At 42.0% G+C, this 15,254-nt stretch overlaps 1 protein-coding gene across 4 annotated transcripts; it reads left to right on the plus strand.

Annotated features, from left to right (window-relative positions):
- The first annotated feature begins 494 nt into the window (after positions 1 to 494).
- LOC127538114 (apolipoprotein L6-like) lies at positions 495 to 14,601 on the plus strand. Of its 4 annotated transcripts, XM_051961652.1 has the most exons (5): positions 495 to 665; positions 2,037 to 2,085; positions 8,296 to 8,412; positions 11,782 to 11,911; positions 13,398 to 14,601. In XM_051961652.1, exons 3-5 carry the CDS (start codon positions 8,358 to 8,360, stop codon positions 14,335 to 14,337), a joined length of 1,125 nt encoding a protein of 374 aa, XP_051817612.1. In that variant the 5' UTR covers positions 495 to 665; positions 2,037 to 2,085; positions 8,296 to 8,357; the 3' UTR covers positions 14,338 to 14,601. The 4 variants fall into 4 exon arrangements, with proteins under 4 accessions (XP_051817612.1, XP_051817609.1, XP_051817611.1 ...); XM_051961649.1 differs by lacking the exon at positions 2,037 to 2,085; XM_051961651.1 differs by lacking the exon at positions 2,037 to 2,085 and having other exon boundaries at positions 495 to 642.
- Positions 14,602 to 15,254: the final 653 nt, after the last annotated feature.

Consider the following 15,254-nt stretch of genomic DNA (forward strand, 5'->3'; position numbering starts at 1 on the left):
GTGTTATATAAATATTTTGCTGTATAAGGGGTTTTCTTTTGGACAATGACTTCATGGGGGGCAGTGATAGTGGATATATTTATAAGTGAAATCTATGGGACAAAAGTTAAGGACATTTTAGTCCCTTTATTTGCATAATTCCAAATACAAGGAATTTCTAACTCTACATCAGATAGATAGCTGGGACCACTGATTCTGAATTCAAACCAGAATCAAAGCAACAGATTTACTCAACTGCTGGGGAGTTCTGGCTGGCATTTGGGGTTTTTTCAGCCGCCCTATTCTAGGTGGTGTGACTTGTAAACTTAGAAGAATTCAAGCCCAGAAGATGGTAGCAGAGAGAACTTTAGCCTCCGCGTGCTAAGCAGAGACAATAAGAAAGAAAGAAGAAATACAATAGTCTGTAGGGAACAGGTACCTGACACCTGACAGAGATGGAACCTTTCACAAAGAGGCCCCACCCATCAATGTGACTCACAGAGGGTAAGGTGAGCCGCTCACCGGGGAGCAGCAGGGCACTGCCAGCAGCCTGAGCCATCAGCAGATTTTAAAGTTCGTTAGAGTCTGCGTCATCTTGGCCATACACGGACCCTTAAGTGAGAGCTCCTTCACACGTGTTCCCCAGTTAGAAAAGTTCTCGATGTGAGTGCCCTCCTTCAACTGTGGTGAGATAAACCGTAGGACGGATAGACCGCTACCTCGGATGTTTTACTGTCACTTTCATCAATACCTATTTGATTTCTTCTAGTTTATTATATGTTATTTGTATCTGTTTCTTCTGTTTCGAACGTATATATTCCCCTAATTGTTGTTGTTCGGTCATGTATGATTCTTCGTAACCCATATGGGGTTTTCTTGGCAAAGAATACTGGACTGGTTCGCCGTTTCCTTCTTCAATGGATCGAATGTCTTGGTCGGGCTCATACAGCTTACTAGCTGAGTCCATTTGAACTTCCCTGTCCTAGGACCATTGCTCTATCCACTGAGCCATCTAGCTGCTTTTGTTCTTCAGGTAGCAGGTAAAAAGTATATACATCTCTGAGGGCTTGTGAGTTAAGTGGGGACTGACCCATAGAGAACCTCAGATCTGGGGCCTACATGTGAGAGATACAAATCTCAAGTACACAAATATCACACTCTATTGTGTGATATTATATATATATATACATATTATATAAATATTATTTTATATGATCATATATATGAATATATATAATAAAATTATTTTACCAAGTTATCTTTGCATGTATTTGGAAAAATTAAAAGCTATTATTAAAAAATAATTATTATTTTATTTGCTCTGTCTCCTGGTTCCCTGCTTTTGAAACAGGATCTTTTGCCAGTGGAATAAATTACAAATTGTGAATTTCGAGTTTTTAGGGGGAAAGATAGACAGAGCTACTCAAATATGACCTAGAGCTGGAAAAGCCATTGGAAATTATTCCCAGTGTTCCCTCCACACCATATTCCACCCTTCATCCAAAGTCAGCTCTGCTGCACGGACCAAATGTGTGCTCAAGTTCGGTGCCCGATTCTGAGGTTCCCAGAATGGGAAGAGTAGCCAAGACTTAAGCGTGTGTCCATTGCCAGGCAAAAGAACCGAGTCGTTATTACAGTTCTGCCGGCTGTTTATTCCCCTCTGCTGCGGGGGCTCACAGCACTGACCACCAACAGTCTAAGTACCTCTCCGGCAGACACTGTTTATAGCTCCATATGTGTGGGCTGCCCGGGAGCCTGGAGAGGAAGACTCGAGAAAGGGAGCGTGAGATAAGATCGGAGCTCACTTTACTGACCAATACCTATTTTTTCTTGAAGGTTACCATGACACATTTCCTTGTTCACAAAGCCAGATCTTTATAACCACTGGGCAAGTAGTCTTAAGGCCATCCCAGAAATGAGCAAAATCTCTCTCCGAGAGCACCAACTGACCCCGCCGGGTGTGACTGCACAAACATTGCAGTTCCCTGTGGACCGGGGAAAAAACGAAAAGAAAACTGATATTCTTTGTTTGCTCTTCGTCCCTTTTTCTGAGGCAGTCCCAGATCTGTAACCTCTCCCACTGACTGGTGAGCAGCCCCTGAAGAGGTAAGAACATGTGTCTGATACCAGGGGTCCTTGGGTTTGTTAACTGGGAAGCCTGGACCCCCTACCGCCTAGTATTAGCAGGGGTCTGTGGGGAAAGTATGAGCAAGAGGGAGGGGGGTGGCTAGTAAAGCAGTGAGAGGCTGCTCTAGGGGAGTGAGTTAAGAAAACTACTCAGCCCTAAGAGTTTCTAAGAAAGTTGGATAGCACCCAAGCTACATCCCCAGCTAGAGGGAAACAAATTTATGGGAGTCGGGGCTTGGTTAGCCCAGTACGGGAGCCAGTTGGTGACTGGTAAACGCTCTTTCCATTTCTGTCTTCTCCCCTGGCTAAGAATACCTTCCTCCCTCTGGAAAAGTTTTACAGCGTATCTCACTTTTCGGAACAGATGTGCTCTTTATTGAAAATGTTGGTAAATTGGAAAGCTACAGAGGCTGGAAAATATTTTTGGTTCCCAAAGATGTAATTAATATTGCATTTTAGTAAACCATTAACAGAGAGGGAAAAGTCCATTTTTGGGTTACTTGTTAATACAAGTCACACTGTACAATGGTCCAGTGAAATGTGAGATAGTAAGGTCGGAGTCACGGGGAAAGACAGGTCCATTGCGTTATGTGAGCTTAGGAGTCAATCCCCACTCTCTATATTTACTTTTTTGGACAAAATTAATATTATTTGTAATAACTAATTTTTTTACATAGCTCCTTTAAGGCCTGCAAAGCTCTTTACAAGTATTATCTCATTTGTTTTTCATAACAATCAAGAGAGGTTGAGCTATTGTTGTTCAGTCAGGAATGATTCTTTGCTCCGCCATTTGGGGTTTTCTTGGCAGAGATGCTGGGTGATTGGCTGTTTCTTACTCCAGTTCATTTTGCAGATGAGGGAACTGAGGCAGACAGGGTGAAGTAACTTGCAGGGTCATACAGCTAAGTGTTTAAGTCACTTTTTTCAGTTCAGGAATGGGAAGAGAAGAAGCATTTTTTAAGGCCCTACTATGTGCCCAGCACCATGCTAAGTACCTTACAAATGTTATTTCATTTGATCTTCACAACACTGGGAAATAGGCACTATTATTAATGCTGTTTGACAGCTGAGGAAACTGAGGCAGACAGAAAGTAAGTGACCTGGCTAATGAGTGTCTGTGGTCAAGTTTGAACTCAGGTTTTCCTAACTCGAGGCCCAGACCTCGATGGGCCACGGTGCTCCCTAGAGACTCCTTTGGAAGCTACAACCTAGCTTTTTTTGGCTTTTATTCTAGAAAAGGAGTCCTCAATTTAAAAAGTATCTAATAAAGGAGAAACTATCTTCCAGGATACAAGGGTTTGTCTGTCATGATAACGATGATAAAAAATAATATAAATAAGGACAAACAATTGAGATTTTTAATCTAAGAATTCTGGATGTGGAAAGTCCTTTCACTAGTACTGATTACAACCCTCCAATCACTTCGTAGAGTAGCCCTTGGGAGATGCTTGAGACACAAAATTAAGTATCTCTGGAAATCCAAAGTTCCTACTCCTGTCACTTACTAGGTATTTAATCATGGGTCTCAGTTTCTTCATTTGTAGAATGGGGGTTTAGAGTTCTCAGTTATATCCAATCAATCCAATGGGGGGGAGAGAAGGCTGTATGTAATAGAGAATAGAGGAAAACACAAATACAAGAGGATGATGAAGGGGCCATCCTATCTTGAGAAAGCTTGACTGGACCTAGGACTGACCTCCAGCACTCAATCTAGGAAAGCTGCTGAGTGAAAAGGAACATTGAAATTTGATTCATCCTAATTAAAAGAGATAAGGAGGGAAATTACATCTTGCTAAAAAAGGGTGCCATATGTCATAAAGTAATATCAATACTAAACATATATGCACCGAGTGGAATAGCATCCAAATTCCTAGAGGAGAAGTTAAAAGATCTGCAAGAAGAAATAAACTGTAAAACTATAATAGTGGAAGATCTCAACCTTGCTCTATCAGAACTAGATAAATCAAACAACAAGAATAAATAAGAAAGAAGGGGGTAAATAGAATTTTAGAAAAGTCAGGTGTGATAGACCTTTGGAGAAAAGTGAATAGAGACTGAAAGGAATAAACTTTTTTCTTGGCATTTTCTTGTATAGCATGGTAATTGTGGAAATATATATAGAAGAAATATTTAACATATATTGGATTATTTGCTATCTAAAGAAGGGGGTGGGAGGAAAGGAGGGAGAAAAACTAGGAATGCAAGGTTTTGCAAGGGTGAATGTTGGAAACTATGCATATGTTTTGAAAATAAAAAGAAAAAATTTTGATTTATAATTAATAAGATTTATAACATGAAGATAATACTAATATAAATAATGAATTATAACAATACTCTTGATAATAATGATGTACAATCATTTGGCCTGATACAATTATATATTTATATAATTAATATCCTTATTAAAACTATTAATTATAACATTAATATTTAGAGCAGACACTTAAGATTGTAACATTCTCAAAATATACTAGTTCTTAATTTTAGTTTGCAAATAATTAGCTTACAGATAAATGTGGTTTCTTTCCTTTTAAATAAAACATAAAGCAAGTTCCCAATCTAATTTAATAATGAAAGGTTGATGTAAAGTCTAAACTTTACTGAGAAAAAGCATTAAATGTTTAGATATAAAAATGTCATTCATATTTGTCATACTCAATAAACTGAGGATTTTTACAAAGACTTCTCAGGTCACATTTTTGAAGAACGTGTTCATCTGACATAGAGATCAGTGACCATAAAGATGTCATTTCCCTCCCATTTAAGATCCCTGAAATCTATCCAAGGATTCCTCGGAGGGCGGGGGGATTCTGGATTAAGGGACCCCTGTTGTAAAGGAGTGTCGATTTTGAACTGAAAGAGATGTCTGGCCCAAGTATCTCATTCTAAAATGAGAAAGCTGGAACTCAGGCAGGGAGAGTCACTTGCCTGAAGTCACACAGGATTCAATCCTGGATCCTCTGTCTGGATTCGGTGCTTTTTCCGGGAGATTCTGTTCCTACCAACCCCTCCTCCTCATAGATAAAGAGGCTGAGATGAGAATTATTTGCTCCAAGTCAAGGATGATAGCACTGGATTCAGAATCTGAGCCCCGTCCCTCCCATGCTGGGGAATCCTCTCACTGCTCCCCATTGTCCCCTTCAGAAGAAGGCTCAGGGTCTAGCTCTCTCAGCCACTCAGGGCCTGAGCTGGCTTTTTCGTGGGGACAGAGAAAGTAACTGGCTCTTGGGTCCCGATGAACTCTGGCCTTGTTCTGCTGCAGTTATATTTAGAAAGGACCCAGCCTGCCCGCCTGACCACCTGCCCGTCGGCCTGCCGGTTCCTTGGAGACAGCATTCCAGGCAGCTGCCACTTGAATCCAAATATATTTAGAAGGCTCTAAGGAGGGGCAGAGCTAAAAGCAATTGGCTGTGGGGGGCTTCCCTGGAGGGCTTCCAGAGCTCCCTTTAATACCAATAGAGGCAAGGGAGAATGGATAGAACTCTGGATTTGTGGTCAGGAAGTCTTGGGTTCAAATTCTACTAGCTTTGCGATCCTGGGCCAATCACTCTCTCAAATATACTCACAAATAACATGGAACTAACAACACCTGCGCAGGAGCAGAATGAAGTCTGAATCCCCTGGGCATGGCGTGTGTGTGTGTGTGTGTAAGTCCCGACTCTGACATTTACTGTCTGAGTGACCTCAGGCAAGTGCTTGACCCTTTAGTGGGCCAGACAACTCTCTGACGCTAAAACCGAACCCAAAACTAACCACAAAACACCTAGAATCCTGGATTCAGAATAATTTATTGTCATTATGTCATTATCTCAATCAACGGCTGAAGATAGGCACTCTGGCATAGTGGGCAGCCTGGCAGTCAGGAAGACTGGGTTCAAACTTGTAGAGAGCCAGAACTTGGAGACGTATACTTGAAACAAGGTGTTAACTCAGTGGAACTGATGAGATGATGATTCTCTAGTTCCCATATGTACTTAGTACTCAGTATGGTGATGTCACGGTTCTCTAGTTCCCACGTACTCAGTGTGCCGTAATGATGTAATTACAAGAAGGTATATAAGGGCTGGGAGGACTAGAAATGAGTCATTCCATCTTCGACCATCCTCCTGGTGGCTCTCCTGCCTCCTGTCCTCCTCCACTAAGACCAGGGCTGGTCCCGAGATCCTCCAGAGAGCTAGCCCAGACATTACACAAACCGAGTTCCTAGGTGGGTCACGCTTCCTTTCTCAGCCTATTTCCTCGCTATAAAATGGGGATAATAGCCAGGAGTATTGGGAGACTCAGATATGAACATGATGAAAGCACTTTGCTGACTTTAAATCAGAAGATAATTGTTAGCTATTATTACTACTACTATACCAATGAAAGCATGGTTGTGTCCCACTCCCGATTCCTATTTACTTATAGATGGGCCTGTTGTCTCTCCCAGGGGCATGAAAGCTCCTTGAAGGCAGAGATTGTTGAGTTTCTGTCTTTGTGTCCCCAGTGTGGAGCACAGTGCTGGGTGCACACAGTAGGTGCTTATTCAGTGCTTGCTAATTGATTGGATTATAGACATAGAGCTGCTAGGGCTCAGATGCTGTCTAGCCCAATCTCTTAGAATGTTGGTGACCTTGAGCTCAGAGCCCTGTGGGAAGCCAGATGTTAGCAGACTGTGGAAGGCCCTTGGAAATCAGGAAGGGCAGAAACTGCTGCTGCGGTGGGGAGGAGAGCTTATGGGGCTTACCATTTCAGATGCAATTTATCCTGGTGCCTGAACACAAACCATCTGGGCTTCCTGGGTCAGCCCCAGCCCCAGATACATTCCAGAGGCATCTCCAGGGGGCTGAGGCTCTGCCTGTCTGTCTCTGTTTCTCTTTCTGTCTCTGTATCTCTCCATCCCTCTCTCTGTCTCTCTTTCTCTGCATCTCTGTCTGTCTTTCTGCCTCTTATCTGTTTCTCTGTCTCTTTTTCTGTCTGTCTCTGTCTCTGTCTCTCTCTCTCTCTCTTCCTTTCTCTGTCTCTGTGTCTCTCTCTTCTCTGTCTTTCTCTATTTCTCTATCTCTGTTTATCTTTCTTTCTATCTCTGTCTCTGTCCATCTCTCTGTGTCTGTCTCTGTGTCTCTCTCTATTTCTGTTTCTGCCTCTTTCTCTCTCTGTCTCTGTCTCTCCCCTCCCTTCCCTTTTCCCTCCCTTCCCTTTTCCCTCCTTTCCCTTCTCCCTCCTTTCCCCTTCTCTCTCTCTCTCTCTCTCTCTCTCTCTCTCTCTCTCTCTCTCTCTCTCTCTCTCTCTCTTTTTTCTCTCTCTCTCCATCTCTGTCTCTCTCCATTTTTCTGTTACTTCATCTCCGTCTTCCTCCACTGTAAAATGTAGATAATAATCTCTAGCATCTAGAGTGTGCAGTGACTTGAGTGCCTGCTTTGGAGATATAAGACCTAGCCTTGAATCCTTCTCTTATAGAGCTTACATTTTAATTGGGAAAATAAGACTCGGAGGCTCAGTTACAACTAGGGCAACTGTCTTATCTTTGTTGCAACAGAGGGTTTGTTTTGGGGCTAGGGTGGAGGGAAGTATTTCAGAAATGACTGGGTTTTCAAAACAAGAGGCATCAATAAAGTAGTTTAAAATAAAATCAAATGAAATATGTGGACTGGAAATTGCAGGGCTTCTTAAACTTTTCTCAGTCACAACCCCTTTTCACTCAGTCTAGCACTCTAACCACTACATCACCTAGGTGTTATGTTTCTGTACATCTGTGTACTCTGCTTTTTAACTAGATTTTGTTAGAGTATTCTTTCTATGGAATAGAACATAATTCCTTAGCGTAGCATTATTCCTTCTTCATGAGTTACTGGGATGGAAGGGGGCTAACCTGACCATGAGCCTCTGCACATTTAGGCTGTTCAGAGAATGATGGCAATATCTACTTTCTGTCAAATCAGTAACTGGACCAGACCTGATTTTACGTTCCATTGGAAGAATCTTTGTTAACCCAATGTCGCCTATAAACTACGATGATATATTGGAAAAGGACCGGTTATTTGGATTTGGGAGTGGGTCTAGCCTGGGAATCTAACCATTGTAATATTGCTTCTAAAGGAAAATGTCCTTCAAAAATTCCAAACAACTGCCTTACAAATCAATTTTTGTGACATCCCTGCTCATAAATTAGAGAATTTGCTGATTTAAAATATGTCTTCTTTTTTTAAGGGAGAAATATATCTTCCACCCTCAACTTCCCTAGTCAAGCCTCATCAGGAAAAAAAAAAAAAATGATGGAACGTTTTCTTGACGCCATTATTCCAAAGTTCTGGAAATGCAAACAAGGTATCATTTTCCTTTTCCCTCCGTTTGCACAACATTATCCAGAGCAGGGATAATTCAGCATTATCGGAACATGAATAGTTGAACATTATTCAGACTTGAAATAATTTAACATTATCCATAATTGAGACGATTCAACATTATCCAGACCTGGAATGATTCAGTCTTCTCCAGATCTGGAGTAATTTAATATTATTCAGACCTGGTTTGATTCCACGTTATCCAGAGCTGAGATAGTTCAACATCATCCAGATTTGAAATAACTCAGCATTTCTCGGACTCAAGATAATTCAATACCATCTAGACTTGGAATAGTTCATCATTATCCAAATCTAGAATGATTTGACATTATCGAGTCCTAGAAATGAAGGCTATCACCCTTTAATCCTGGGTTTATCTGTTTTTGTGAAAGCAGGACCCCAATGAACTGAAAAACTGGCAAGAGGGTTTGGACTCGGGAAGGGGGGGGGGAATGGTGTCTGAACAGCAGTGTTGAACCCGTATTCATTTCAACTTAATTTAATTCAACGGGCATGTGATAAACAGCTTAAATAAGGTCCTGTGCAAGATGCTGAGGTTACAAAAAAAAAAAAAAAAACGAATTATTTCCTGCCCTCAAGAGTCTTGTAATTTTCTTTGGAGATGCAATATGTATCCAGTCCCAGACAAAAAATAGAATTCTCAACCTATTTATCAAAGTTCTCTTCCTGTCCCTTTTCCTGGATCGGAGGAGTGTCTATCATAGTCAGAAATGGGCTAGTTTATCCATCTTTTTTAGTCAGAAATGGGGTAGTTTGTCCATCTTTCTTAGTCAGAAATGGGCTAGTTTGTCCATCTTTCTTAGTCAGAAATGGGCTAGTTTGTCCATCTTTCTTAGTCAGAAATGGGCTAGTTTGTCCATCTTTCTTAGTCAGAAATGGGCTAGTCTGTCCATATGGCCTCTCTCACCCATGAGAAAACTTAGTACAATGGTTCTCAAACTTTTTGATCTCAGGACCCTTTTACACTCTCAAAAATTATTGAGAACTCTGGCTCAGATTTTTTTATGTGAGTTTTAACTATAGATATTTGCTGTGTTGGAAACTGTAACACCTTTGTGTGTGTGTGTGTGTGTGTGTGTGTGTGTGTATACACTATATGTATATATATATACACACACATACATATATATATATATGTTTTTTTAAAGTCTTAAAAGACTTAAAAAGTCTTTAAAAAAAAGACTTTTAAAAGTCTCACAGATCCTCTCCTTAAGGGTCTCAGAATGGTAGGATCTGTGAGATCAAGACTTCAAAATATATAATTTATATATAATATATTTACATTTATATTTATACATAATATAGTTTTATATTATATTATATATTTTGCATAATTTATATATTATAGTATATACTATATACTATGATATATAACATATATAATATATATAAATGTGCGCGTATATATAAAACATATATATTTGTGTATATACACATATATACATACATACACACTCAAGGATGGAAGATGTCTAGGTAAGAGTCTCCTACGAGCTCAGGATGTGTGAAGCTCCAACACATCAGGCCAGTAAGCAGTGCCGAGGCAAGGTCCTGGGGCGAGCACTCGGCAGAGCCAGTGCCCCGAGGGAGGCCAGTGGAGGTACCAGGAGGATGGAGAAGGAGCTGTCCAAAGACCAGCTTCACATCCGAGGCCATCTTAGCCAACCTCATTTTTACGACGGGCACACTAAAGCCCAGGTGTTATGCGATGGACGGATGTCAACTCTGCTAGCTACCTTCACTCTTCACTCAAACAAAATCCTCAAGCCCCCAATACTTCCTTTTTCTATATTAACAAGGGTTTTAGGGCCTTAAAATTATCATTTAAATTTCTCGTCTGATGAGCCCCAGAGACGTCAAGTCACAAAGATCCCACAAGTGGTCCTCCTGGACCCCAATATCACCATCACTCAATAGATATCAAAGTGGCAGAAAGAACTCTGGGAACGTGGATTTGAATCCTAGCTCTGACGCCTGCCAGCCTCGTGGTCCTGGAATAGTCACTGCACGTGTCCAGATCGAGCTTTCCTAATGTAAAACCAGGGGAAATAATGTTTGTTCTCTCTCCTTCCCAGAGTTGTGAGGCAATTGTTTTGTGAACCTTGGGACATTAGAGGAATGAGAGCTATTATTCTGAGTGTCCCCTGGAGACTGTGATCTCATTTCTTAGAGCTTCAAGTTCCAAAACTCTTGCCTCACAACATCGCGGAGAAAGAGCAAACATTTCCCCTGGTTTACACATTAGGAAAGCCCGATCTGGGCGCGTACAGTGACTGTTCCAGAGCCACGTGGCTGGCAGGTGTCAGAGCTAGGATTCAAATCCATGTTTCCTGCATTTTTTAGAGAGTGCAGAGTACCCACCCTGAGAGGTACCACTCTGGATGCAGAGTCACAGAATTACAGAATGTCGGAGGTGGGAGGGACCCTCAGAACATGGAATTTTAGAACTGGGAGAAAATCTTAGAACAGGGAATGTAGAGCTGAAAGGGAGTCAGAACAGGGAATGTTACAAAGGGGAGTGATCCTTAGAACAAGGAACGTTAGAGCTAGGAGGGATCTTAGAACAGGAAATGTCACAATGGCAGAACATGGAATGTTAAAATTGGGAGGGACTCTTAAAACATGGAATATTAGAAGTGGGAGAGATCCTTAGAACATAGAATGTCAGAGGTGGGAGGGACCCTTAGAACATGGACCGTCAGAGGTGGGAGGGACCCTTAGAACACGGAATATTAGAAGTGGGAAAGATCCTTAGAACATAGAATATCAGAGGTGGGAAGGTCTCTTAGAACATGGAATGTTAGAAGTGGGAGGGATCTTTAGAACATGGAATGTTAGAGCTGGAAGGAAATCTTAGAACAGGGGGTGTTAGAGTTGGGAGGGATCTTAGTACTGAAAATGTTAGAGCTGAGAGGGACCCTTAGAACATGGAATGTCAGAAGTGGGAGGGATCTTTAAAACAGGAAATGTCAGAAGTGGGAGGGACCTTTAGAATATGGAACGTCAGAGGGGGGAGGAACCCTTAGAACATGGAATGTCAGAAGTGGAATGGGCTTTGGAGACCATTCAGTCCAACTCCCTCATTCAGTGTGGGTAACTGAGGTCCTGCAGGATTAAATGAGGGATGGTAAGAACAGCTTAAACTGCTCTAGCTCCCTAGGGTTCACTGAGCTCTTTCCTCACAACATTGCGGGGAGATACAAGCAGTTATTGGGAGTACGTTGTCCCGTTTCACAGCTGGAGACACAGGTTCAGACAGATGTTAGCTAAAGTCACCGAGAGGAGAGATGGAGGAAGGAGAACGCTAACCATCGCTTTCCTCCTCCACTAGAAAACAACTACCTTCCATCTGCGACCCCTGAGGATCCGGCAGACTCCCAAAGCGTGAGAGAACCGAGCCTGAAGGAGAGCTCTGAAGATGAGGCTCTGGAGAAGTTCTTGGCGAATCCTGCCTCAGAGAGGTGACTGGCCCAGGGCACTGGCGTCCGTGACGGGGACCCCTCCCTGGGGGGCTCCCTTCTCCTGTTAGACAGAGATCCCCATGGGAAGCACACTGGCTCTAGTCACAGGACTCCCTGCTTCCTAGGGACTGGTTACTCAATTGCCTCATTTGTGAAAAGGGGGGGATGGACCGGAGGACTGTTAAAGTTCCTTCAGCACTAGGTCTTACAGCCGGCAGGAGGGACTGTGACATTCACTTTTAGAGCTTCCTTGAGACCTAGGACTGTGCACATACATTGTAGGTAGAATGAATGAGTCCTCTGATTGTAATGAATAATACTGACCGGGCACCCAAACCTGACACATGTTTGGTGCTTCGTTAAGGCTCGGCCCAGTTACTGAAGAGGTCAAAATTGGATCTTCAGAACCTGAATCCAGTGTCCTTTCCCTTGTTCCATGGTGCCTCCAAGCACTCGGGAAGATCCCCACTTCTGAGAGACTTCTTTCAGACTCGGAAATTCCGAGATCTGGGTAAAGAAAACCAATGTTTTTAGTATTTGGGCAGCGAGGCAGCTCCCGGTAGGTAATGGGCCAGGCCTGAAAGTGGAAGACCTTCAAGCTCAGATACTTACCAGCTGGGCAAGCCACTTAGTTACTATTTGTCTCAGTTTCCATATCTGTAAAATGGGGATCACATTTTATCCCTCTGGGTTGTAGTGAGTATAAAATGAGAAAATAATAGCCAAGTGCTTAGCATAACACCTGACACATGGGAGATGCTATATAAATGCACGCTATTGTTATTAATTATTATCAATTATAACTATATAATCTATATTGTTATATTATTTATTGCATAATATAATATATTATATAATTTATATAATATTTATAGTATATAATAACATAGAATATAGATTAATTATATATAATTGTAAATTAATACAATATTATTTATTGCATAATATAATATATTATATAAATTATATATAGTATATAATAACAGAATATAGATTAATTATATATAATTATAGTATATAATGACATAGAATATAGATTAATTATATATAATTATACATTAATAAAATATTGGTTTCTATTACAGTACATAATTATAAATGATAAAATTTATTAATTATAACAATATATAAATGTAAATCAATAAAATATTAGCTTTCAACTATAGTACATAATTGTAAAATTATAAAATATATTAGTTATAATAATATGTAAATGTAAATTAGTAAAATATTGGTTTTCAATTCTAGCACATAATTAGAAAATTATAAACTATATTAATTATAATAATATATAACTGTGAATTAATAAAATATTGGTTTTCAATTATAGTACATAATTAGAAAATGATAAAATATACTAATTATCATATACAACTGTAAATTAATAAAATATTATTGGTTTTCAATTCTAGAACATAATGATAAATGATGACATATATAATGTCATTATTGTTCTCCTCAATCATTTAACTCCCCTTGTTCACAGGAAAGAGGCCCTCGAGCTCCACGAGGCCCTGTACGGCCTGTACAGGGACAAGCTGTCTGACGCTGACCCCGACCTGCAAGATGACGGCCTCTCGCTGGAGGACATCATCGTTTTTCTGAAAGAGTTTCCCGAGAGGAGGATGCAGCTAGAGGAGCGCATCCAAGGCCTGCACGCCGTGGCGGACCAAGTCGAGAAGACCCACAAGAAATGCGCCATCACCAACGTGGTGGCCGGCTCCACCAGCGTCGTCTCGGGCGTGATGACCATCCTGGGGCTGGCGCTAGCGCCCGTGACGGTGGGAGGAAGCCTGATCCTCTCGGCTTCTGGGATCGGCTTGGGGGCCCTGGCCACCGTCACCAGCCTGTCCTCAACTGTCATCGAACGCGCCAGCAATCTGGCGGCGAGAGAGCGAGTGAGCAACCAGGAGGGGGCCAAGGCTCGGGCGGCCCTGGCGGTCTTGTGCAAGGAGGCGCCCCACCTGGTTTCTGCTGCGCAGAAGTGTGTTACTGTGGGCAACCAAGTCATGGAGGAAATCAACAGGAACATCCGGGCCTTCCGCTTGGCCAAAGCCAACCCTCGCTTAACTGCCAACGCCAAGAAGTTCACGGCGGCCGAGTACCTCTCCAGCTGGAGGTCCCAAAAGGTGGAGAAGGCCTTCAGCGGCACAGCTCTGGCCATGACCAAAGGCTCCAGGGTGATGAGTGCCATGACGGCGGGGGCCTTGGTTCTGGTGGACATGATCACCTTCATGCACGATCTGAACCATTTGTTGAAGGGGGCAGAGGCCGAAATGGCAGGAGAACTCAGGGAGCAGGCTCAGGAGCTGGAAAATAAACTTAAGGAGCTTTCCCAGGCCTATAATAATCTGCTAGATATCATCACTTCACACAGTCAAGGAGAAGGGGAGGCTGGGGACGATGCAGCAGGATCAGCTCAATAGGGACACAAAAGTACCTTCTTTCCTCTCTCTCTCTCTCTCTCTCTCTGTTTCTGTCTCAGTCTCTGTCTGTCTGTCTGTCTCTCTTTCTCTGTCTGTCTGTCTGTCTCTCTCTCTTTCTCTGTCTGTCTCTCTCCCTGTCTCTCTGTCTGTCTATCTGTTTCTGTCTCAGTCTCTGTCTTGCTCTGTCTCTCTTTCTCTGTCTATTTCTGTCTCTCTGTCTCTCTGTCTCTGTCTCTTGCTCTCTCTCATTCTCTGTATCTTTCTCTCTCGCTCTCACTCTTTCTCTCCCCTTTTCTCTGCCAGCCTCTCTCCTCTCTCTCTCTCTCTCTCTGTCTCTCTCTTTCTCTATGTCTCTGTCTTTCTGTCTCTTTCTCTGTCCAGATTTTCTCCAGATTTGGGGGATGTTCAGCCTGCAGAGGACAGCTTCAAGTTCAGACACTGTCTTAAGAGAGATAAAGCATGTGTTTGGACCAGAGGCAGACATATTGGCCCTTGTACCTGGTTAAGAAATGACTGATGAATTTTTATTGGTATTATTGGTTTCCATCCATCTCTCTCTCTTTCTCTGTCTCTTTGTGTCTCTTTTTCTCTCTCTGTCTCTGTCTGTCTCTACACACCCACACACGCGTCACACATATATGCATACATATGTTTATATACACACATGTACACCTACATACACATATTTGTATATTTCCTAATTCCTTAGTCTCTCTGTTTTTGTCTCTATCTCTGTCTTTCTCTTTCTTTTTCTCTTGGTCTTTGTCTTCCTCTCTGGCTCTTTACTGTCCCTCTTTCTGTTTTTCCTCTATCACTTTCTCTCTTCCTCTTCCATTGCCACACACATATACACAATGAAAATGTGTATGTAACTACATCTATCTGCACGTGTGTTCATATGTATGGTATATGGATGC

This window comes from Antechinus flavipes, chromosome 5, assembly GCF_016432865.1.
Source record: "Antechinus flavipes isolate AdamAnt ecotype Samford, QLD, Australia chromosome 5, AdamAnt_v2, whole genome shotgun sequence".
Lineage (NCBI taxonomy): Eukaryota > Metazoa > Chordata > Mammalia > Dasyuromorphia > Dasyuridae > Antechinus > Antechinus flavipes.

Bases quoted from the DNA above. Each gene is read 5' to 3' on its own strand.
- LOC127538114 (XM_051961652.1), top strand. From the start codon at position 8,358: ATGATGGAACGTTTTCTTGACGCCATTATTCCAAAGTTCTGGAAATGC. The intron at 8,413-11,781 runs GTATCATTTTCC...CTCCTCCACTAG, and splicing joins GTTCTGGAAATGCAAACAAG to AAAACAACTACCTTCCATCT. The intron at 11,912-13,397 runs GTGACTGGCCCA...CCTTGTTCACAG, and splicing joins GCGAATCCTGCCTCAGAGAG to GAAAGAGGCCCTCGAGCTCC.